The 23439-nt window shown below is 44.3% G+C and overlaps 1 protein-coding gene across 3 annotated transcripts in view; it reads right to left on the reverse strand.

Annotated features, from left to right (window-relative positions):
• DNAJA3 (DnaJ heat shock protein family (Hsp40) member A3) overlaps nt 1-6064 on the reverse strand; it is a 32114-nt gene extending 26050 nt beyond the window's left edge. For 2 of the 3 annotated variants that reach the window (XM_077449250.1, XM_077449249.1), the window contains exons 1-2: nt 5853-6064; nt 4590-4705 (exon numbers count right to left, since the gene is read on the reverse strand). In XM_077449250.1, the coding sequence (XP_077305376.1) occupies nt 4590-4705; nt 5853-6015 (279 nt within the window). In that variant the 5' untranslated portion in view covers nt 6016-6064. The remainder of the gene's footprint in view (nt 1-4589; nt 4706-5852) is intronic. The other variant, XM_077449251.1, reaches the window with a different exon arrangement.
• Nucleotides 6065-23439: the final 17375 nt, after the last annotated feature.

Raw genomic sequence — 23439 nt, forward strand, 5'->3', positions numbered from 1 at the left:
AAATCTCCATATGTAAATTAATACAAAAAATATAAGTAATGTCCAGTGTATATATGCAATAGAAGCAGCTAAAGCTTGTTTATTCAATGAAATAGTACTTTACCACGTGGACCCTTCACCTCTAAACGCCACTAATAGATGGAGGCTTACCAGATCCCCAGTGACCCCCTGTTAGGGGAGGTCAAACTGCACAGATTCGATCACAAATCACCATAAAGGATCATAAACCCCTATACCAGCCACAGGGGTCCTCGGCACTCTTGTTGGTGTAATATCGATATGAGGATGCCATCAGACATGTGTTAAAGGCCTCACAATACTCACACGGAGTGACACAGGCCACCTACTTCTATTTCATATATACACTGGACATTACTTATATTTTTTGTATTAATTTACATATGGACATTTGAGCTCACAATTTGTTTTTTTATTACCTCATTGGACACTTAATAAGATTTTTTTCTTAATATTTGTGCATTTGAATTCACGTTTTTTTTTTATTTATCTTTTTGCACAATTTTTTAGGTCACATTCACATTTAGTGGCCAAGCGCTGCACTCTATTCTTTTGTTTTCTTTGTGCCCAGTATCCTGGTTATGGTGTTCAGCTGCTGATTTTTTTTTTGTTTTTTTACTAAGCGCAGATTTTTTTCTATTTTATTCTACAGGGACCACATTTTCTGTTTATGCACAGGAGCTTTTGCTCTGCAGCCATCAAGGCACCTTGGCTCTAAGGCTTTAGTACCTTTCATTTTGGCTATTGGTCCTGAATGTTGGCATTATTTCGCCCCTGTTTTGGAACTTACTTGGCTAATATTTTGGATCTACTTATGTTAGCAGATGTGGCCATTTCCAATTACCGGCATGTAGATCATTGGAATTAACCCTTCCCGGATACTTTTGGATATCCTCTTCATCTGGATACCCATGCATGAGGCTTATTCTCCTGCAAGAGTGAGATCTGCTCTCTCTGAAACCTTGAATGTGTCCTGAGGAAGCCCAACGGTGAAATGCGTCGACACACAAGGACTCACTGTAGATTTTGTATTATTTTACATAATTTTTATCTTTGAATGCTCTATTCAGGTTATGAATTTTCTAATGAATATTTTTACTTTTCTATACCTCGTTATTGTTTCTTATGCCTTTAAAGTCCGACCTAGGGATACTTAGCAAGCATCCCTTATCTTTTTGTTCCCCTCTTGCCCTACCTCCTCCTGCAGCCTCCTGAGACACGTCACTTGTCTCAATACACTGGAGGACCATTCACAAAGTGCAGCATGAGCTCACATGTGCAGTGAGGAGCCTCAGAAGTGTGGCTCCTCAGGAAGCCACAGCTGACTTCTGTATTAAAGATAACAGTGCCAGGTACCCACAATGGTAAGAAGAAGCAGGAATGGCAAGACCGCACTGGATCCCAGATTCCCAGGCATTGGCGAGTACCTGATCTTTAACCACTTCTCACCAATGCCAATTCTGACATTTCTCTCCTACATGTAAAATTCCTAATTCCTTTGCTAGAAAATTGCTTAGAACCCCCAAACATTAAATATATATATATATATATATATATATACACACACATACATATATACACACACACACACTGCTATATATATATATATATATATATATATATATATATATATATATATATACATACATACACACACACACACATTGCTATATATATATATATATATATATAGCTATATATATATATATATATATATATATATATATATATATATATATATATATCAAAGACCCTAGAGAATACAATAGCGGTTGTTACAACTTTTTATCTTGCACGGTATTTGCACAGCAATTTTTCAAACACTTTTTTGTGGAAAAAAAAAAACATTAAAGTTATCCCAATTTTTTTGCATAATGTGAAAGATGAAGTCGTTACGCTGAGTAAATAGATACCCAACATGTCACGCTTCAAAATTGCACACGCTCGTGGAATGGCCCCAGACTTCAGTACTTAAAAATCCTCGCTCTAATGATTGTGGCGATACCTCAAATGTGTGGTCATATGTGTACGGGACTTACTCATGTGTTCGCTCCTGCGTGGAAGCTCACGGGGACAGGGGCTCTTTACATTTTTTTTTTTTTTTTATTATTATTGTTAATTTTACTTGTCTTTTTTTAGTTTGACACTTTAAAAAAAAAAAAAAAAAAAGTTGGATCACTTTTATTCCTATTACAAGGAATGTAAACATCCCTTGTAATAGGAATATGGCCTGATCGGTCCTCTTTACAGCGAGATATGGGGTCAATAAGACCCCACATCTCACCTCTAAGCCTGAAATAAAATAAATAAATAAATGATCGCCATTTGTTTGAATGCAGAGGCCGAGGGGGACGTCATAACATCACGCCCAGCCTCTGAGCGATCATAGAGACTCCGGTGACCACCTGGTCATCCAGAAATCTCTATGGTCACCATCCGGGGCCAGCGGATCCGTTCTCTGACTCACCCACCTAGTCCAAGCACGATTACGTCACCGCCCACCTCACGTGTAGCGCCCAATGGGCTTTCTCAAAGGTTCGGAGCCTGAACCACTGATAAAACGCTGGATCATTCTGAAATGTGAGTGGATTTTTATATGGAAATACTTTTTATTAGCGATTTGCACTATGGTGCTTTCCTCTTGCCTCCTAAATGAATAAGAGCTGCTGAGAGCCACGGATTTGGAGTGTAGTGGTGCTAGCTGCTTCCTATAGTATATAGTTGGTTTATACACAATGATAAAGCAGAACATTTTCTCACATTTATGTGTTAAAAAAATAATAAAAAATTATGGAGGTTCCTCTTTAACAGCTTGTCGAACCTTTCACGTAGGAGTACAGCGGCTGTCCTGTGCTGAATCACGTATCCAATACGTGATCCAGCACTTCCGGGTAGGGGGCCAATGATTGACCACTGGCACCCGCTGATCAGTGAAGAGGATAACAGGAGTGAGAAAGAGCCTCTCTTTCTCACTCCTGATATGGACCGGGAACTATGGGATTTGAAGAAAGGGTGGAAAAGGAGAGGTCCAGAAGCTCACAGAGGATGTTACAAAAAAATAAAATTAAATTACAGGGCCATTAATTTGTGGATGTGCATGCATTATTTCATATATATATATATATATATATATATATATATATATATATATATATATATATATATATATATATATATATATATATATATATATATATGCATTTTGATTACCATTATGCAATAAAATATAGGGTTGGTAGTTATTTATGATTAAGGTGTATTTATAGAGATTCATATTTTATTGGGAATTGCAAGGTAGAGCTGCACCATTAAGAGGTTTTACATATGTAGGAATATAGTGAGCCTCTCTTTCTCACTCCTGATATGGACCGAGAACTATGAGATTTAAAGAAAGGGTGGAAAAGGAGAGGTCCAGAAGCTCACAGAGGATGTTACAAGGTGGCAAAATAACACAGTAAAAAAAAAATTCATGAAAAAATTTAATTAAATTACAGGGCCATTAATTAGTGGATGTGCATGCATTATTTTTGAAGAATAAGGACATTTAGCATCATTTTAAAGTGCAACAGAGTTCACCGTAAAAAATAAACAGCAGTTGTTTTGGAAAAATACCAGTTTCATGCAAGGACATCTGTACCCCAACTAAAGGGGAACTCTGCTTAGTGATATCCAAACTGGTAACATATACCTAATAAAATGGCTTAAAAACTGTAAAACTGGCAATACATGGATCAAAAGTCATCCAGTTCAGCAGGGACAATAGCCATTTAAATCCACAAATGGGTACATTGGTTGTACAGAAGTTGATCTACTTATCGAAATTCTGTAGTTTCGTTCTGTCAGATTTTCCCTGCATGATCAGTGCTGCTGGCTATAGCCGGCAACACTGCCCTTTGTATTGTGATGGTGGGGAAAGCGCCCTACTTTCAGAATACAATATCATAGTGGGAAGGATTCCCTTATCCACATGGAATGTGTGGATAGGGGAAGCGGATAATTTTTTTTCAATCAACCTCCTGGTTGAACGTCAAAAAAAGCAGGAGGATCAATGTATGGGCTGCATAAGCCTTCCCTTTGTGAAACAAAAAAAATCAGTTCTGTGGACCATCATACACACAGGTTGGTCAGGCAGTTTGGGAAGTCAGCTCATTTGCATATTATAATTTAAAAAAGTTAAAGGAGAATACATTTATACATTCCCCCAACCCCCCTCGATGTAAGCCACCAACCTTTACACCCCTACAGCAGTCATGACCTACACAGTGTTTACTTCTTAGGCTGGTAATCTTCCTCCCCATTGTCTGAGCCTGTACAGGGAGTCTTCACAGACTTCTATGAGGTCATCTTCAAAGACTGGAGAGACTCAAAAAACCCCTATAGAAGTCTGAGGCCCCAATGCATGCACACAGCTGGAGGGGAGGAAGTTTGCAGCTGCAAGGTGTAGACAATGTATCAGGCCACCGCCATAAAACCCGGGTAAGTATGCAGTTGTGAGGAGTGTTTGGTAGTTTAGATCAATAAAGTCGGGCAGGGCGGACAAGCCCGGAGTTCCGCTTTAGTAAACCCATTACCTGGTAATAGGCCTTCTTTATTTCTTTCTGGCTCGCATTCCTTGGGACCCCCAAAACCTGGTAGAAGTCTGTTTTGTTGCAGGAGGATGAACTTGTGTGAAATTGTGACACATGCCCTGTGTATACGGGAAACACAACACAAGCAGAGACAACAGTTACATCTCCTCTACACAACTAAACCTTTCACACAGAGGGCTTATCTTCCATTTCTAGATCACATAAAGCTGAATATATCATAGAAACATTGTGCAGCCACCTACAATGTGCCAATCCAGTTGAGCGCAACCTGCCTGCTACAGAGATCAGAGGGCAACCTGACTGCTATGGGCATAATCCAAGGGCAACTTGACTGCCATGGGCATAATCAGAGGGCAACTTGACCGCCATGGGCATAATCAGAGGGCAACTTGACCGCCATGGGCATAATCAGAGGGCAACTTGACCGCCATGGGCATAATCAGAGGGCAACTTGACCGCCATGGGCATAATCAGAGGGCAACCTGACCGCCATGGGCATAATCAGAGGGCAACCTGACCGCCATGGGCATAATCAGAGGGCAACCTGACCGCCATGGGCATAATCAGAGGGCAACCTGACTGAAATGGGCATAATCAGAGGGCAACCTGACCGCCATGGGCATAATCAGAGGGCAACCTCACCGCCATGGGCATAATCAGAGGGCAACCTGACCGAAATGGGCATAATCAGAGGGCAACCTGACCGAAATGGGCATAATCAGAGGGCAACCTGACTGAAATGGGCATAATCAGAGGGCAACCTGACTGAAATGGGCATAATCAGAGGGCAACCTGACCGCCATGGGCATAATCAGAGGGCAACCTGACCGCCATGGGCATAATCAGAGGGCAACCTGACCGCCATGGGCATAATCAGAGGGCAACCTGACCGCCATGGCCATAATCAGAGGGCAACCTGACCGCCATAGCCATAATCAGAGGGCAACCTGACCGCCATGGCCATAATCAGAGGGCAACCTGACTGCTACAGAAATCAGAGGGCAACTTGACCGCTATGGGCATAATCAGGGGGCAACCTGAGCGCTATGGGCATAATCAGAGGGTAACATGTGGTTAGAGCTGTAGAACTAGAACTCCCAGCATGCATTTGCAGCCTATCAGTGACAGAGGCATGCTGGGAGTTGTAGTCCCACACAGAGGGCTCTCAGCTCCTGCAGCATGCAATGTAACCTTGAGCATGTCGCACACATGGGTAGCCGAGGGCGCTCACCGCCTTCCACTTACCTCCTGCGAGGACCCGGGCCCCCACCGCCCGCAGAGCCAATAGCTGGGCTCCCTCGGCCCGGGACCAGCGGTGGCCCCCTGGCAGCAGCTGTCCCCTCACCCCGGACACTGCCACTGCGAACCAGCGCGAGGAACAGCGAGCTGCCATCTTGCCGGCAACCATTAACAGTGCGCACGCGTGACAGACACACGGCAAGGAATGTCACATTGTAGCAGCTGGTTCCGGCCACCAGGGGGAGCCGGAAGTGATGTCGGCAAAGGGACAGGATTTGGGCGGGGCGTGAGCCAGGGAAAAGTGACATGTTACTGTGTACCCAAAAGGAGTGTGTGTATGTGTGTGTGTGTGTGGGAGGAGAGGGAGGTTAGCAACACAGGGAGAGTTGCAGAGACATTGGGGAGGGACACTGCCACTGTGGGGTAATAAAGAAGAGTGAGATGGGGTGCAGGGTTAGCAGGGCAGCCATCAGAAAGTTTTGGGCCCTTTACACAGCTTTAGACCTGCCCCCCCCCCCTCCCCTAGACTGACCACCAACATTCCCCAGGGCTTGTCTATGGGCCATCCTACCGAATCCGCACACTGACCATCTCACCTGTACACGCACCCCCCCACACCTGTATATATGTCACCCCCCATACACACACCTGTATATATGTCACCCCCCATACACACACACACCTATATATATATATATGTCACCCCCCCATACACACACCTGTATATATGTCACCCCCCATACACACACGCCTGTATATATATCACCCCCATACACACACCTATATATATGTCACCCCCATACACACACACCTATATATATGTCACCCCCCCATACACACACACCTATATATATATGTCACCCCCATACACACACACCTATATATATATGTCACCCCCCATACACACGCACCTATATATATATATATATATATGTCACCCCCATACACACACGCACCTGTATATATGTCACCCCCATACACACACCTGTATATATGTCACCCCCCATACAAACACCTGTATATATGTCACCCCCCATACACACACGCCTGTATATATATCACCCCCATACACACACCTGTATATATGTCACCCCCATACACACACCTATATATATATGTCACCCCCCCATACACACACACACCTATACATATGTCACCCCCCATACACACACACCTATATATATATATATATATATATATGTCACCCCCCCATACACACGCACCTATATATATATGTCACCCCCCATACACACACGCACCTGTATATATGTCACCCCAAACACGCACCTGTATATATGTCACCCCCATACACACACACCTGTATATATGTCAATCCCCACACACACACACACCTGTATATATGTCACCCCCCATACACACACCTGTATATATGTCACCCCCATACACACACCTGTATATATGTCACCCCCATACACACACCTATATATATATATATGTCACCCCCCTACACACACACCTATATATATGTCACCCCCATACACACACACCTATATATATATGTCACCCCCCATATACAGGCACCTATATATATATGTCACCCCTATACACACGCACATATATATATATATATATATATATATATATATATATATATATATATATATATATATATATATATATATGTCACCCCCCATACACACGCACCTATATATATATATATATATATATATATATATATATATGTCACCTCCATACACACACGCACCTGTATATATGTCACCCCCATACACACACCTGTATATATGTCACCCCCATACACACACACCTGTATATATGTCACCCCCATGCACACACACCTGTATATATGTCAACCCCCATACACGCACACCTATATATATATATATATATATATATATATATATATGTCACCTCCATACACACACGCACCTGTATATATGTCACCCCCATACACACACCTGTATATATGTCACCCCCATACACACACACCTGTATATATGTCACCCCCATGCACACACACCTGTATATGTCACCCCCCATGCACACAAATACCTGTATATATGTCACCCCCATACACACACCTGTATATATGTCACCCCCCATACACACACATCTGTATATATGTCAGCCCCATACACACACACCTGTATATATGTCACCCTCCATACACACACACCTGTATATATGTCACCCCCCATACACACACACCTGTATATATGTCACCCCCCCCATACACACACCTGTATATATGTCACCCCCCCATACACACACACCTGTATATATGTCACCCCAATGCACACACACCTAACATTCCAGTGTGGTTGTACAGAGAGTCTGATTAGCACAGATCAGACTGGGGTTCTCGGTCACCCTGTGCCCCGGATGGACACAGTGTGTCTTACACATAGAAGGGACCATGGGAGCTGGACCAGGAGCTTCCGGTTCTCTCCAAGGCAAGCTGGGCTCCACAAGCCCCCCCGCCCAAAGTGACTCCTGTCACAATGCTCAATAGGGTTTAGGTCTGGAGACATGCTTGGCCAGTCCATCACCTTTACCCTCAGCTTCTTTAGCAAGGCAGTGGTCATCTTGGAGGTGTGTTTGGTGTCTTTATCATGTTGGAATACTGCCCTGCGGCCAGGAGCGGATCAAGAGTCTAGTCTCGGGAGGGGCACTGCTACAAAATATGTTTTTTTTGGGGGCAATTTATATGGGAAATGGCTGGTATTGGCGCTTCAATCATCACGGCACCATGGTTGTTATGGTGTCAGGATGATTGAAGCACATTATTTCTATTATTACATTGTAATACAAAAATAAATGGTTCAACTCACCATAATGCAGAATTAGTGGGAGCCCTGAGGGTGTCACTTGCCACGTCTTCTGCCACCAAATGCGGATTGTCACTTGCCACGTCACTTGTCACTAAATGTGGATTGTCACTTGCCATGTCACTTGCCACGCACTGCACATTGTCACTTGCCATGTCACTTATAACCAAATGCGGATTGTCACTTGCCACATGACCTGCCACACATTACGGATTGTCACTTGCCACACTTTGCAGATTGTCACTTGCCCCTTTGCCTGCCACACATTGCGGATTGTCACTTGCCACATGACCTGCTGCACATTACAGATTGTCACTTGCCACACTTTGCAGATTGTCACTTGCCCCTTCGCCTGCCACACATTGCAGATTGTCACTTGCTCCTTCGCCTGCCACACATTGCGGATTGTCACTTGCCACGTACCCTGCCACACATTACAGATTATCACTTGCCACGCAGCCTGCCACACATTGCGGATTGTCACTTGCCACGTAGCCTTCCACACATTGCGCATTGTCACTTGCCACATAGCCTACCACACATTGCGGATTGTCATTTGCCACGTCACCTGCCACACATTGCAGATTGTCAGTTGCCACGTAGCCTGCCACAGGTTGCGCATTGTCACTTGCCACGTCGCCTGCCATACGTTGCAGATTGTCACCTGCTGTGTCACTGGTCTTTTGCTGTGTCCCAGAGTGAAGTTAGGCAGCAGAGAGATAATGTAATCTCTCTGCTGCCCACTGCTTCCTGCACATTGCAGAACTGCAGAGATGCAGGGCAGTGAGAGATGATGTCATCTCCCTGCTCCCCTGCCCGCCAGCTTCCTGATTGGCCAGCAGCCCTCACACACTGAGCCGCCCAGCTGACCCCCCCACCCACCCGCGCTGTCACCCTCTGAATCGCTCGCCCACGCTGTCACCCGCGGACCGCCCGCCTGCGCTGTCACCCACGGAACCGCCCGCCCACGCTGTCACCCGCGGAAATGCTCGCCCACGCTGTCACCCGCGGAAACCGCCCCCCGGAACGACACCCGTAGAACCGCCGCCCGTGCTATCACCCGCGGAGCTGCCCACATTCTTGAAGGGGGCAATTTCCCTGTTGCCCCCCCCTGGATCCACCCCTGTCTGCGGCTAAGTGTCCGAAGGGAGGGGATCATGCTCTGCTTTAGTTTGTCACAGTACATGTTGGCATTCATGGTTCCCTCAATGAACTGTAGCTCCCCAGTGCTGGCAGCACTCATGCAGCCCCAGACCATGGCACTCCCACCACCATGCTTGACTGTAGACAAGACACACTTGCCTTTGTACTCCTCACCTGGTTGCCGCCACACATGCTTGACACCATCTGAACCAAATAAGTTTATCTTGGTCTCATCAGACCACAGGACATGTTTCAAGTAATCCATGTCCTCAGTTTGCTTGTCTCCAGCAAACTGTTTGCAGGCTTTCTTGTGCATCATCTTTAGAAGATGCTTCCTTCTGGGACGACAGCCATGCAGACTAATTTGATGCAGTGTATGGTCTGAGCACTGACAGGCTGACCCCCCCCCCCGCCCCTTCAACCTCTGCAGTAATGCTGGCAGCATTCATAGGTCTATTTCCCCAAGACAACCTCTGGATATGACGCTGAGCACGTGCACTCAACTTCTTTAGTCGACCATAATGAGGCCTGTTCTGAGTGGAACCTGTGCTGTTAAACCGCTGTATGGCCTTGGCCACTGTACTGCAGCTCAGTTTCAGGGTCTTGGCAATCTTCTTATAGCCTAGGCCATCTTTACGTAGAGCAACAATTCTTTTCTTTTTTTTCAGATATTTAGAGAGTTCTTTGCCGTGAGGTGCCATGTTGAACGTCCAGTGACCAGTATTATGCCCCATACACACTATCAGATTTTCTGCTGAGTTTTTCCTTCAGGTTTACCAAAACCATGTAGTGCAAAGGTCTGCCTGATTGCATACAAATTGAAACTCCTGAGGTTTGACCTCATATTATATGGCTTTGGTAAATCTGAAGGAAAAACTCAGCAGAAAAACTGATAGTGTGTATGGGGCTTTAGAGAGTGAGAGCGATAATACCAAATTTAACACACCTGCTCCCCATTCACACCTGAGACCTTGTAACACTAACAACTCACATGACACCGGGGAGGGAAAATGGCTAATTGGGCCCAATTTGGACATTTTCACTTAGGGGTGTACTTACTTTTGTTACCAGTGGTTTAAACGTTAATGGCTGTGTGTTGAGTTATTTTGAGGGGACAGTAAATTTACACTGTTATACAAGCTTTACAATCACTACTTTACATTGTAGAAAAGTGTAATTTCTTCAGTGTTGTCACATGAAAAGATAGAATAAAATATTTACAAAAATGTGAGGGGTGTACTCACTTTTGTGAGATACTGTAGTAGAAAATGACACAGGAGTTGTATTAAAGTGGTTGTAAAGCAACAAAGTTTTTTTTACCATGCATTATGAAGGTAAAAAACCCTCTGAATGCAGTTTCCCCCTACAAAGTTTTACTCACCTGAGCCCGATCTCGATCCAGTGATGTGCATGAGAGCCTAAGCTCTTTGGTTCTCTCACTTCTCTCAAAACCATTGGATAGATCAGGTAAGTATAAGATGCTTGTTATTTAAAAGAAAAAAAACGAACCTTAAGGCCTCATGTACACCGGATGTTGTAAAAACGCCAGTAGCTTTTGCTGTAGAAAGCTGTAGCTGTAGAATGAGTTTTGCAGCATTTTTGTAGTTGTATTTTTCAGCATTTTTTTTCTTTCTCTTTTCAAATATTTTATTGAATATAATGCAATAAAAAGAGTCATACAATAGATTTATAGTTAAGTAGAATGTATAAAAGTGTGAAATGAGCCTTCTCAGTATATTAACAGGAGGTGAATACTATAATAACAGTCATGTAATTTGGGATATATTATTTTAACACATTTTAGCTAAAGATAAACATGTATAACGTTTAATAACGGGATTAGATACATAGTAAAAATTGAAGTTTCAAAGTTTAGGGTTGGAGGAGATTTGGTATAATATAGGGTAAAAGAAAGGTTGTTACCAGGAAGGTATAGAGAGGTAAGTAGATAATTCAGGGCCAAGATCCAAACATGGGGCTTGGTTATTCCCTGAATAAAAAACACCTAATTAAACCATCCCTAAAATCTCCTCTATAGTAATAACATTAGGAAATATATAACTGATTAATTTAGCTTGTACACCTATATATATTAAAAGGAGAGGGTGTGGGGAAAGCAAGGGTGGGGGAGGCATATATAAGGGTTGTGGAGGGAGGAGACCACTCCGAAAGAAAATGGTATGTTAATAAATTCTACATGTAACATAGGTAGTAAGATATATGTTTGATTAGTTGTTTCATGAGAATATAAGAGATTGGTCTAGAGTCTAGACCATGTGGTAAGTAGTGTTCAATCCAAAGAAGCCATAATGATTCAAACATGGGAACTTTATCTAGTACGGTTGCCTCTATTTTAGCGTGAATCATGGCTTGCGTTTCTCTATGTTTGAATGATACCATGCATAAAGTGGGTGTTTTCCAGGCTTTTGCAATATTTTGTTTGGCAGCCGTGGTTATCGATAATAGAAGTTTAAATTGGCGGTGAGTTAAAGTTTGAGGTTTATTATTCAGGAGTGCTACCGTAGGGTCTGGTTCTACTGTGGTTTTGAAAATGATAGAAAGAATTTTGAATATTTCTGACCAAAAAGCTCTGACTATGGGACAATCCCACCAAATGTGTAAGTGTGTGCCTTAGGCCGCGTACACACGGGCGGATTGTCTGTCCAACTTAGTCCGCTGAACCGTGTTTCAGCGGACAATCCGCTCGTGTGTGGGCTTCAGCTGACTTTTTCAGCGGACAGTCTGACGAACAAAGTCTTACGGAATTTCCGTAATTTTGTCCGTTCAAACTTGGTTTTGTCCGTCCAAACTTGGTTTCAGCGGACAGTCCGCTCGTGTGTAGGCAAGTTGGACGGACTAAGTATGGCGCATGCTCAGAAAGGATTTACACGGCCGAAGGTTGCATTGCAGTGTATAGGACGTCGTTTTTCTAGTCCCGTCGTACGTGCTGTACACGTCATCACGCACGCTTTCAGCGGACTGTCTGCTCAACGTGTGTGGTCAAGTCCGTTCATTCAAATTTTGAACGGACTGTCTGTCGGATTGTCTGACGAACTTAGTTGGGCAGACAATCCGCCCGTGTGTACGCGGCCTAAGTCAGCACATCCTCGAAAGCAGTTAGCTGGGTATTGCAAGAGGAATTTTCAAATCCTAGCAGGTACTAAGTACCATCTAGAAAGCACCTTATAGTTAGTTTCTGAAGCTACTATATTTGGGGAGGCCGATCTAGTAGCCTGCCATATGTGAGTCCAGTTTAGTTTGTCTGGTTGAAGTTTTAAATCATTTACCCATTTGGATGTATAGGTTGGAGGGGAAGAGGTTGTATGCGATAATAGTTGGTTGTACAGATTTGAAATGAGCCCTCGTTTGTGAGGATCAGATTTGCAAGCTTGTTCAAAGAAAGTGAAGCTTGGGGTACATGGATTTGAAGGAATGTTTTGGATTAGAAATTGTTTTATTTGTACGTATCTAAATGTTTCTTTTTGAGGTATAGCATGTGTTTTTTGTAATGTAGCAAAAGGGGTAATAGAGGAGGATTCATAAAAGGGATGAGAACGGGTTAATTCTGCATTTGACCAAGTATGGAAAGATGATGGAGAAGTCCAGGCAGGATAGAAAGATGGGTTATTAAGGAAGGAAAGAAGGGGGTTATGTTCGGATTGGAGACCAAAACGAGCTCTTAGTCTGTCCCAAATTGAATGGCTATGCTTAGTAATAGGGTTAGTAATTGCTCTGCGTTGTGCTGGTGGGAGCCAAAGAAGGTTTGCAGTTGATAAAGGATCACATTCTACTGATTCAATTATAACCCAAAGGGGAATTTCTTTTGTAGTGTGGTATTTAGGTAACATGGCTAATTGGGCAGCATAATATTATTTAGAGAAATTGGGAACGCTCAATCCACCACCAATACGAGGAGTGTGAAGGGTAGATTGTGGGAGGCGGGGCTTAAGTTTTCCTCAAATGAATTGGGAAACTTTCCTCTGTAATATGTGTAAGAGATATGCTGGAACCTGTATTGGAAGCACTCTGAAGAGATATAGGATCTTAGGAAGTATTGTCATCTCAATTACAGAAATTCTACCCATCCATGCCAATGGGAGAGAGGACCAGGTTTTCATTAATGTTGAGAGGTGAGTTAGCATGGAGGGGTAGTTTGCCGAATATAGATTAGTTGGGTTAGCTGTAAATATAATTCCAAGATAAGTAATTTGTGTTGATGACCATGTGAATGGGAGGGAGTCTTGCAATTGCACCTGCAAGTCAGGTGGAATAGAAATGTTTAAGGCTTTGGACTTATGAGTATTTATTTTGAGTCCTGATATTGATTCAAATTTGGTTAGGATATCTATAAGATTTGGGGCTGAGGTAAGTGGTGAAGTTAGGAAAATAAGAACGTCGTCAGCAAACATACATAGTTTGTGTTGATAACCTCCTAGTTCAAGGCCTTTAATATTTATATTGGAGCGTATAAGCTGTGTGAGAGGTTCGATTGCCTAAGCAAATATAAGAGGGGAAAGGGGGCATCCTTGTCTGGTTCCTCTCTCAATGGCAAAGGATTCGGAACGGTATCCAGAATATGAAACATATGCTTTTGGGTTTTGATACAGAGAAGAGATCCAACCTCTAAATAGTTTTTTCCGAATCCCCATCGGATTAGGATGGAGTTGAGATAGGACCAAGAAGCATTTTTTTTTCTTTAGCAAAACGATACTCTGTATCATCTTTAAGCTTTTATCAGCATCAGAGTGTTTTTAAAGCTGAAAAACTCTTCTGAAAACCCACTAGTTCTGGGGTTTTTGTGTGCATGGACACATAGATGCTGGGGAGTTTACTGGCTACAGAAAAAAATGCCTAAAGCCAAAAACTGCAGCTGTAATAATGTCCAGTGTGCATGAGGCCTTAGAATCCAGGAATTAGGGATTCTGTAGTCTTGGACTGGGGTCTGGAGCTGGAATTTTCCAAAATGTATTGGGTGGAACGGAACCTTTGATCCTGTGTCCGAATTTGGTTGGATGCCTCAGTCATTGTATATAAGCCAGAGGATAGCTTAGAGCTCCCAGTTTGGAGACAACTCCCATATTGGAGACAGGAGATCTCACCCAGGGGTCAGAGGAGCCCCAGTCAGGAGTTAAAGCAGAGTTCCACTTAAAAATGGAACTTCTGCTTTAAGCACTCCTCGGCCCCTTACATGCCACATTTGGCATGTCATTTTTTTTTTGGGGGGGGGGGTTGTGCTTCATTAGGAGGGGGACTTCCTGTCCCACTTCCACCCAGGGACCGCCAAGGCGACTCCTCCTTCGCCTTAGGCGGCCCCTCCCTCTAGGGGATCTCCTGGGACATGTGACAGGTCCCAGGAGATCGCCTGTCCACTCTGGGAGCGCAGCGCGACTCGCGCATGCACCGTGGGTGCCCAGAGTGGCAATGGAGGCATCGGCGGAGAGGAGGGGGAGAGGAGCGACGCTCCGTTCAGTCGCATCGCTTGACTGTGGAAAAGGTAAGTGTCTGTTTATTAAAAGTCAGCAACTACACTTTTTGTTGCTGCTGACTTTTAATGAATATTAAAAGCTTGGAACTCCGCTTTAAGAGATGGGAGGTCTCAACTAGGGGTCAGAGGAGCCCCAGCTAGAAGACAGGAGGTCTCGTCCCAGCCCAGGAATCAGGTGGGCTTTTATTGGGGTGTCAGGAGAACCCCTATACAGAGACCAGGAATGGGTCATGCAACAGAGAGCTGCAACTAAAGGTTTTGTTCAAAGGAGCTGGGACGGTAAAGTTTTATTCTCCAAACTGTCTGCTTGTCCTCTCTAGTTGTTCTCTTCATATATCTTCACACACGTACCCAAAAAGAAAATGAGTAAGTATATGAGTCAATGAATCTGGTAAGAACCTAGGATATTGAACATACACAGACATGGTGAATAGAGGAGTGTTTGCTATACAGCGCTGGATGATGTGGACTGAATTTGCATAACATCCACCAGGGGGCGATGTGGTTTCATCTGGCTGCTGTAAAATACATTGTGGGGACACTTGTGGTCTTGATAGTAATACATAAGCATGGGACAGAAAAGGGCCTTCAAGTTTTGAAGTACACAATTCTCTAAAATGTCCAAAGTGGTTCAGTTTCACAGCAGGATGAGCCATTTTACTCTTAACATTTGCTGAGGAATAAAGAAAATGTAATGAGCAAGCATGGAGGCTGCTACCTACTAAAAATGTTAGTTGCCTGACCATCCTGCTAATGCAATGACTTCACTACTGTCTGAGATGTACATGTGTGAGTGAAACATTTGTACATAATTTTACTAGAACACTTCATTAGTGTGGATTTATTTTCAGCTTTAAAGTGGAGTTCGACCCAAAAATGGAACTTCTGCTTTAAGTGAAGGTGACCCCCTGACATGCTGCATTTGGCATGTCATATTTTTTTTTTTTGGGGGGGGGGGGCGAAACCCTCTTTTTAGAGGGTTCCAGCTACCACTTCCTCCTGGGGCACACACCGCGGCGCCAGAAGGAAGTTCACCTCTCACCCTCCCTGTCACAGGTCCCAGATGATTGCCCGGCCAGTCACAGCACACTGCGTGCCAGGCTGTGAAGGCACAGCCAGGCGCCCACAGTGACAATGCTGGTGCCACAGAGAGGAGGGGGAGACGAGCGAGGCTTCATTCCCCACACCGCTGGACCCTGGGACAGGTAAGCGTTCGATTATTAAAAGTCAGCAGCTGCAGTATTTGTAGCTGCTGCCTTTTAATTTTTTTTTACAGGGGAACTCCGCTTTAAATTGCTACAAGCAAATATGTTACAGGCACACATAAACCTCAGAACCAAATAGCTCTGAGTCATTTTGTGAAGAAACGCATAGGGAGGAGTGACGTGCTGACATCACCATGTTTGCACAGGTCATGGAAGGATGGGCTGTCATTATTGAGCCGGCTGGCATAGTCACATATGTTTTAACACTTTATTGTAAGTGTAAACCCTTTTATAATTAAACTTCTGGTTGGATATTTTACACTATGGAAGCTTTATCTCTTCTTTTGGGTATTTCATCAGATGGGGTCCTCCCTTGAGTGGCAGGCGGCTCACAACTTGGGTCCACTGGAGGATTAATGACCTTGGTTGGGTGAAATAGCCACAACCGGATAGACCTTCTGTAATAGGAGATCTAAGGATCTGGTAAGTGGCAAATTTATTTGGTGGAGGTTTTTTCCTTTGGAACTTACACTTTTTTTGGGCGATTTACCGTACACTGTGGGATCGTTTTTTACCTCACTGTATGGACCTTTTGCTTACAGCATCGCTGTTCTCATATATATATATATATATATATATATATATATATATATATATGTCCCATTTTTAGCACAACTTTGTTTTTGGATTATACATATTTGTGAGTGCTTCCATTACATATGCTTTTGTGTCTAAAGCTGGATATAAACGAAACTATTTTCTTTCGACTTTTTTTCATTTCGATTTACCAAAACCATATAATATATAAAAACCTAAACACTTTAAATTTATATGCAATCAGGCAGGCCCTTTCACTACATAGTTAAAGGGAAATCTAAAGGAAATCTAACAACAAAAGTTGTATAGTGTGTATCCAGCTTAAAGAGGGATTTCACTGAAAAAATAATTATTAAAAGCCAGCTATAAATACTACAGCTGACTTTTAATAAATGGACACTCACCTGTCCCAGGGTCCAGTGATGTCGGCCTCCGAGGCCGATCGATCGCTCGGCTCTCGGCTGCTGCCGCCGCCATTCTAGGTGAGGGAATCAGGAAGTGAAGCGTTGCGGCTTCACATCCTGGTTCCCTACAGCGCATGCGCGAGTCGCGCAGCGCAATAGGAATGGTCCGTGCTGTCTCTGGGACCCATGTGTGTCCCAGCAGACAGTGTGCCTGGACAGGAAGAGGCATAGACTCCCGTGGGAGTCTATGCCCGGAAGTGGGTGCAAATACCTGTCTTGGACAGGTATCTGCACCCCCCTCCCCCCTGAAAGGTGCCAACTGTGACACCGGAGGGGGGGAGAGTTTCCGATGAGCAAACGTTTCACTTTAGGGTGGAACCCCGCTTTAAGCCTACCCTCAAAAACTTAATCAAAACACTTAGCATAGCAGGTGTTGTATATCCCTCAATAGGGACACCTATTGGCAACAGTGTATAGGCCTAGGACACACCCCCTGTCATGCTTCCTTAAAGGAGAATTATAAACAAAAAAAAAAAAACTGATTATATAAACGCACAAGTGCTTTTTCTTAATCACTACTATTCTTTTATAATGGCTTTTGAAATTTACCAGTGCAGAAATTTAGCAATTTGATGAAAGAAAACGAAAAAACACTGTGCTCGTCACATGAATTCTGATCCGCCACCATGCCTTACATGGAGGATTACCAGGGAAGCATGATCCTATGTGATAGAGTGGTCATATTATTACATATAGTAGTAACCAATGCCACTAGCTGGGTCCGCCACTTCTTGTTAAATGTCCCCTCCAAACATCACATGTACAAAGAGAGAAGAAAACAAGAACCAGATATTAATATTTTTTTGAAAAATATTTTTAGAAACACTCACATGTAGTATAAAGTGATAGCACTGTATAATAACAAAGCCCAGGATTTGATCTGTGCTCTTCCACATGCATCTCAACCTTTGGCTCCTGCCTTCGTGTTTTGTCAAAACTGACATAATTGGGAGCTCAATGATATTTATTTTGTAGAAAACATGTAGGGAGAATCTGTTGGGTTGGATATACGTATGGGAGCTGCTATAGCGATGTTCACATAAATCTCCTGATTTACCTATGATTGTCCTATACCAGTGACCACCGAGCAATGAACCAAGGCTGTACACTTTATACCTTCCAACTTTTTGAGATGGGAATGAGGAAAAGCAAAAGTATGTAGGCATAGGACACGTCCCCTTAAAGGAGAATTAACCTAAAAAAAGATTAGTTAAAACCACAACTTTTTTTTTTACCACTACTATTCCTTTATATTGGCTTTTGAAATTTACAAATGCAGCAATTTAGAAATCAGATGAAAGGTTTAGCACTGGGAAACACTTCTTGAAAGATAAAAAGTGCATTTTATATACAACTATATAGATCAGAATGAGGGACAAATATGGAGGAAAGAGGGACAGTCCCTCCAAATCAGGGACAGTTGGGAACTATGCATACCGACCATGCTGACCACAGAGAGTCACTCACAAAACATCATCACCATTTACAGAACACCTTCAATGAATACATGGTGCTCTCTGTTTTTATGATGTGCAGAATCAGAGAGCGCCTTGCTTGTTTAGACAAATTCAAGTTTATTAAGTATGTAATACACATGACTACCGATTGTAATCATTTGATTTATATATCTATGTGTAGCACTAACCCCCAAAGGAGCTGCTGGTTAGATTGGGCTTACCGTTACCTTCTTTCTCCTCACTTCATGCCTAGATGTGTCCCGTGGTAGATGGCTCAGTAACTTGAGAGACTGACGACAGATCTACTTAAATGGATTTTTTTTGCAAAAACATAGACAATGAACAGTCTCTTAAAACGGGATCAGAGGGTTGGAAGTTCAGGTACTCTTAGTGTCAAAGTCAATATTGAAGAACTTGCTTGCTTTGACTGCATCCAGAGAATAGTCATTTGCAACTGGATGTTTACTCAAGTTGGACAAACCCTCTCTCACAAGGCCTAGCAGCCAACAAGGTGCTTACTCGGGAACAAGTCTCTGCCACAGACGATGTTGTAGAACATACAAGGATAAGTCTCTGTCACAGACATTGTTGCAAAACACATAGGAAAACTAAACTTGTAGAACACTCGTGTGATACCTGGATCTTTCAGCCAGCTTGGCGATATCCACGAGATCGGATTCTCTTGGGTACTTCAGCTTCTCCAGACTCTTGCTAAGAAACCAACCCGTACGTGGCCTTCTTCTGAAGAGTCCTCCCCTGGATAGCGTGAAGTCACTGGGTCTCTCCCAAACCGGAGACGGCACCCAAACACCTCAGAATCCTCCTTTAGTTTCCTTGCCTCGGGCTAGCCAGCCCGAGACAACAAGATCGGGTGGATCCGCACCCCTGGCCATAGCCTTCCTGGGGGCTGGTCAGGAGGACCAGGACCAAGAAGTCAATACATCCTTCTGGACCGGAACCCCGAATCACGTGACATCCGCATCTTAAATACCCTCTCCCAGAAAGCACAGCAAGAGCGCCACTCCGACTGGGCGGGCTCCAAGAGAGAGTAAATTAAGCACCTGACCAGACCATAATTCCATGCCTGCCAGAAGAGACAGTGCCCCCTGTGGTCAGGCTGAACATCTCATAGTCCAGTCAGACTGATGCTGAAGTCCAAATTTAGACAATAGTACCTAAACCAAACTGCAGTTCAGGTGTAACCTTAAATTTGAAAAACACATAGCGCATTTTTTATGTCTAGTGCACAATATGTTTCCATTCTACCCCAAAGAAGCAGATTTAATCAGTGAAACTCATTGAAACAGAGAGGATGCTTCACCAAGGGCCTCACCCAATATTGCATAGACTGCATGAAATGACATGGTTATTGGGGGGCGCATGCGCGCGATCGCGGAAGATGGCCGCTTAGTCTCCGCGCTCCGCGCCACCGGCCGCTAAATACTCGGTCCTCAGAGCACACAGGCTACTCAGACACGCCGGACCGGCAGCCCCAGATTGCGGACGCCGGCGGGGACCCGCGGGAATGCATCGGTCGCACGGGGGAAAGCGGAGGTCTCCCAAACAGCGCAAGATGCAGCAAGCAGCAGGGACAGGCAAGATGGCGCCTGAGCCTCCGGAGCCAGACGACACCACGAGGCTCTCCGGGATGGGGGCAGCCTCTCCCCCTGACAGTCTGCAGCAGTTTCCCTCGGATCTGGTAAGCCCTGCACAACCTGCTTCTGAGGATATGCTAGCCAGATTCCGTTGTATAGTCAGGGATGAGATCTCAGCAGCCTCACGCAAGCTTTCCTCTGATCTCATGCGAGGCCTTAAGGAGCTAGGCCACCGCACAAACCAACTAGAGCAAAGGATGGACTTATCCACCACAGTGCTAGAGGGCCATGAGGATGAACTTGAAAAGTTGCACGTGGAGCTGGAGGGATTGAAGGACAAGTTAGAGGATTCTGAGAACAGGGCCCGCAGGGACAATCTGAGAATCCGCGGTATCCCTGAGGCTGTTACAGATATCCAGGGTACAGCTACGGCCTTCTTTCAAGAACTTGCCCCTGAAATCCCCCTGGAGCGATTAGAGTTTGATCGTATACACAGATCCCTGGCTCCAAAGCCCTCGGAAGGCCCCCCCAGAGATGTTATTATAAAGCTGCATTATTATCGCACTAAGGAAAGACTCCTACAGGCAGCGAGGGATCGCCAAGACCTCACTTTCCAAAATTACCCCCTACAGCTGTTCACGGATCTATCTCCTGTAACGATTGCTAAAAGACGACTTTTAAAACCCTACCTATTGATCTTGCAGAACCTGGGCATAAAATACAGGTGGGGGTTCCCCTTTAGATTGTCCTTCACCTATAGGGGACATCAAGTCCAAGCCTCCTCTGCCTCTGACCTGAGACGTCACTTTCAAGAATTACAGCTAGACCTTCCACCATCTCAAGGGGACCCAGCTGCTCCATCCGCCCATGTCCGGCAAACACAGCCTTCCCGAAAGTCATCTCAAGCCTCCCTGCATGGCTCTCAGGCCCTGCGATCGCTGCAAGCCCAGCGCTACCAAGATGTCCCCACAGGCTGACATTCCCCCCGTCCGAGTGCGGGTTATTATCCTTGTGAACGGTCTGCACAGGGTTTTTTCTAGTTTTTTTTTATTTATTTTTTTTTATTTTTTTTTATTTTTTTGTTTGTTTTTCATTTTTATATTTTTTTTATTTTTTTTCGCCCCACTTTATCTGGAGTGGGTGAGGTACCGGTCCTGTCCCGAGCTCTAGTAGCTGTTCTGAGGGGACCTGATATCGGTATCGACATGTGCATATATATATGTGTACGTGTGTGATTTTTTTCCTTTTTTATTTTTGATTTTTGGACTTTTCTAGATGTCTGTGGCGGGCCTCCCCCGGCTCCCCTCCAGGATTTCTGGGGGGGGGGGCCGGGGGGGGGTCCGTCAGTCAATTGTACTGTTTTGTTAATTTTAAGCTCATGTGCCCCGGCAGCTTGGGGGGTTTTACTTTGTGTGACCTACTAGTTATCGAGCTTGTCTCGACCCGCTGGTGTTGTTTTAGTACCAGCACTCCGTGTCTGACATTACCATAAGTATTCTGTTCTACTTACAGTCAATAGTTATGCAAGTTAGTGCTCAAGTTCAATGTTTGTCTTATTATAATTTTTTTTTTAAAGATAGACCGAGTGGGCCAGGTGGACTACTGCGCCCCCCTAGAGTCGGTATTTGCATGGGATTATGGTCCCTCTCAACTTCCGACTTTTTGGTAGACCACTAGGTCTACGCTTACATGCACAGTTGTGGTTCTTATTATTTCTCTTCCGAGCTTATTTTGATTCTTCTGTGCTTACTTTTTCTGGCTCTCTTAATATCTCTTCTTATGCTAATACTTCCTATTCTTCTCTAACCCTTCTTCTTCTTATTCCCGAGTCCATAGGGGATGCACGCGGAGCCTCTGATAAGCGGTTCTCTGCTTACTCGTTATGACCCTGCGTTGGCTGTCACTGAACGTCCAAGGTATGAATTCACCACCCAAGAGAGTAAAAGCGTTTAAATATCTCAGAAGGCAACGCGTTGATATCGCGTGTCTCCAAGAAACCCATTTTTCCTCTGCTTCACACCCTAACTATTTCGACTCCCAATATCCACAGGTGTTTCAGGCCAATGGTCCGACCAAACAGAGGGGAGTTTTAATTGCCTTTCGCAAGACGGTCCCCTTTCGGTGCGACAAACAGATAGCGGATCCTGCAGGCAGATATCTTTTGATTTTGGGCAGCATTCAAGATACGGAAGTTACTATCTTGACCTACTATGCTCCCAATTCTAATCCAGGTCCCTTCTTGTCACATATCTGCTCCCTCTTAGCGTCGCATCAGAAGGGGACCCTATTGCTGGCGGGGGACTCCAATGTGGCCCTTAATCCCATATTAGACAAGTATCCATCCGATAAGAAGGCCATTTCCCCCGCAGCTAAAATGTTTTCCTGTTCGTTACGCACCCATGATTTGGTCGACCTCTGGCGTGAGTTACACCCGACAACCAAAGATTACACACATTATTCCCACCCGCATCATTTGCATTCCCGAATAGACCATGTTATCATGCATAGAAAACACCTCCCCCTAGTGGAATCTGTTTCTATTTTGGCAGCTCCCTGGACAGACCATGATCCCATTCTAGTGGTTTGTCGGTCCTTAATGCGTAATCCTCAACCCTCCCCTTGGGTTATGAATGACTCATTGTTATCTATACGAGACATCCACGATACCTTATTAGAGGCGTCATCTGAATATTTCCGTTTTAATTTAACTTCAGTTTCCTCCCCAGTGACGCTATGGGAGGCATATAAAGCGGTACTCAGGGGTCGTATCATTCAAATAGCGTCTAAACGCAAGAGGGAGAGGCAGGAGGTGCAGCGAAAGTTGGAGTCCCGTTTGGACT

The sequence above is a fragment of the Lithobates pipiens genome, unplaced genomic scaffold (genome assembly GCF_037356315.1).
Source record: "Lithobates pipiens isolate NorthernLeopardFrog02 unplaced genomic scaffold, aLitPip1_a1.2 Scaffold_22, whole genome shotgun sequence".
Classification (NCBI taxonomy): domain Eukaryota; kingdom Metazoa; phylum Chordata; class Amphibia; order Anura; family Ranidae; genus Lithobates; species Lithobates pipiens.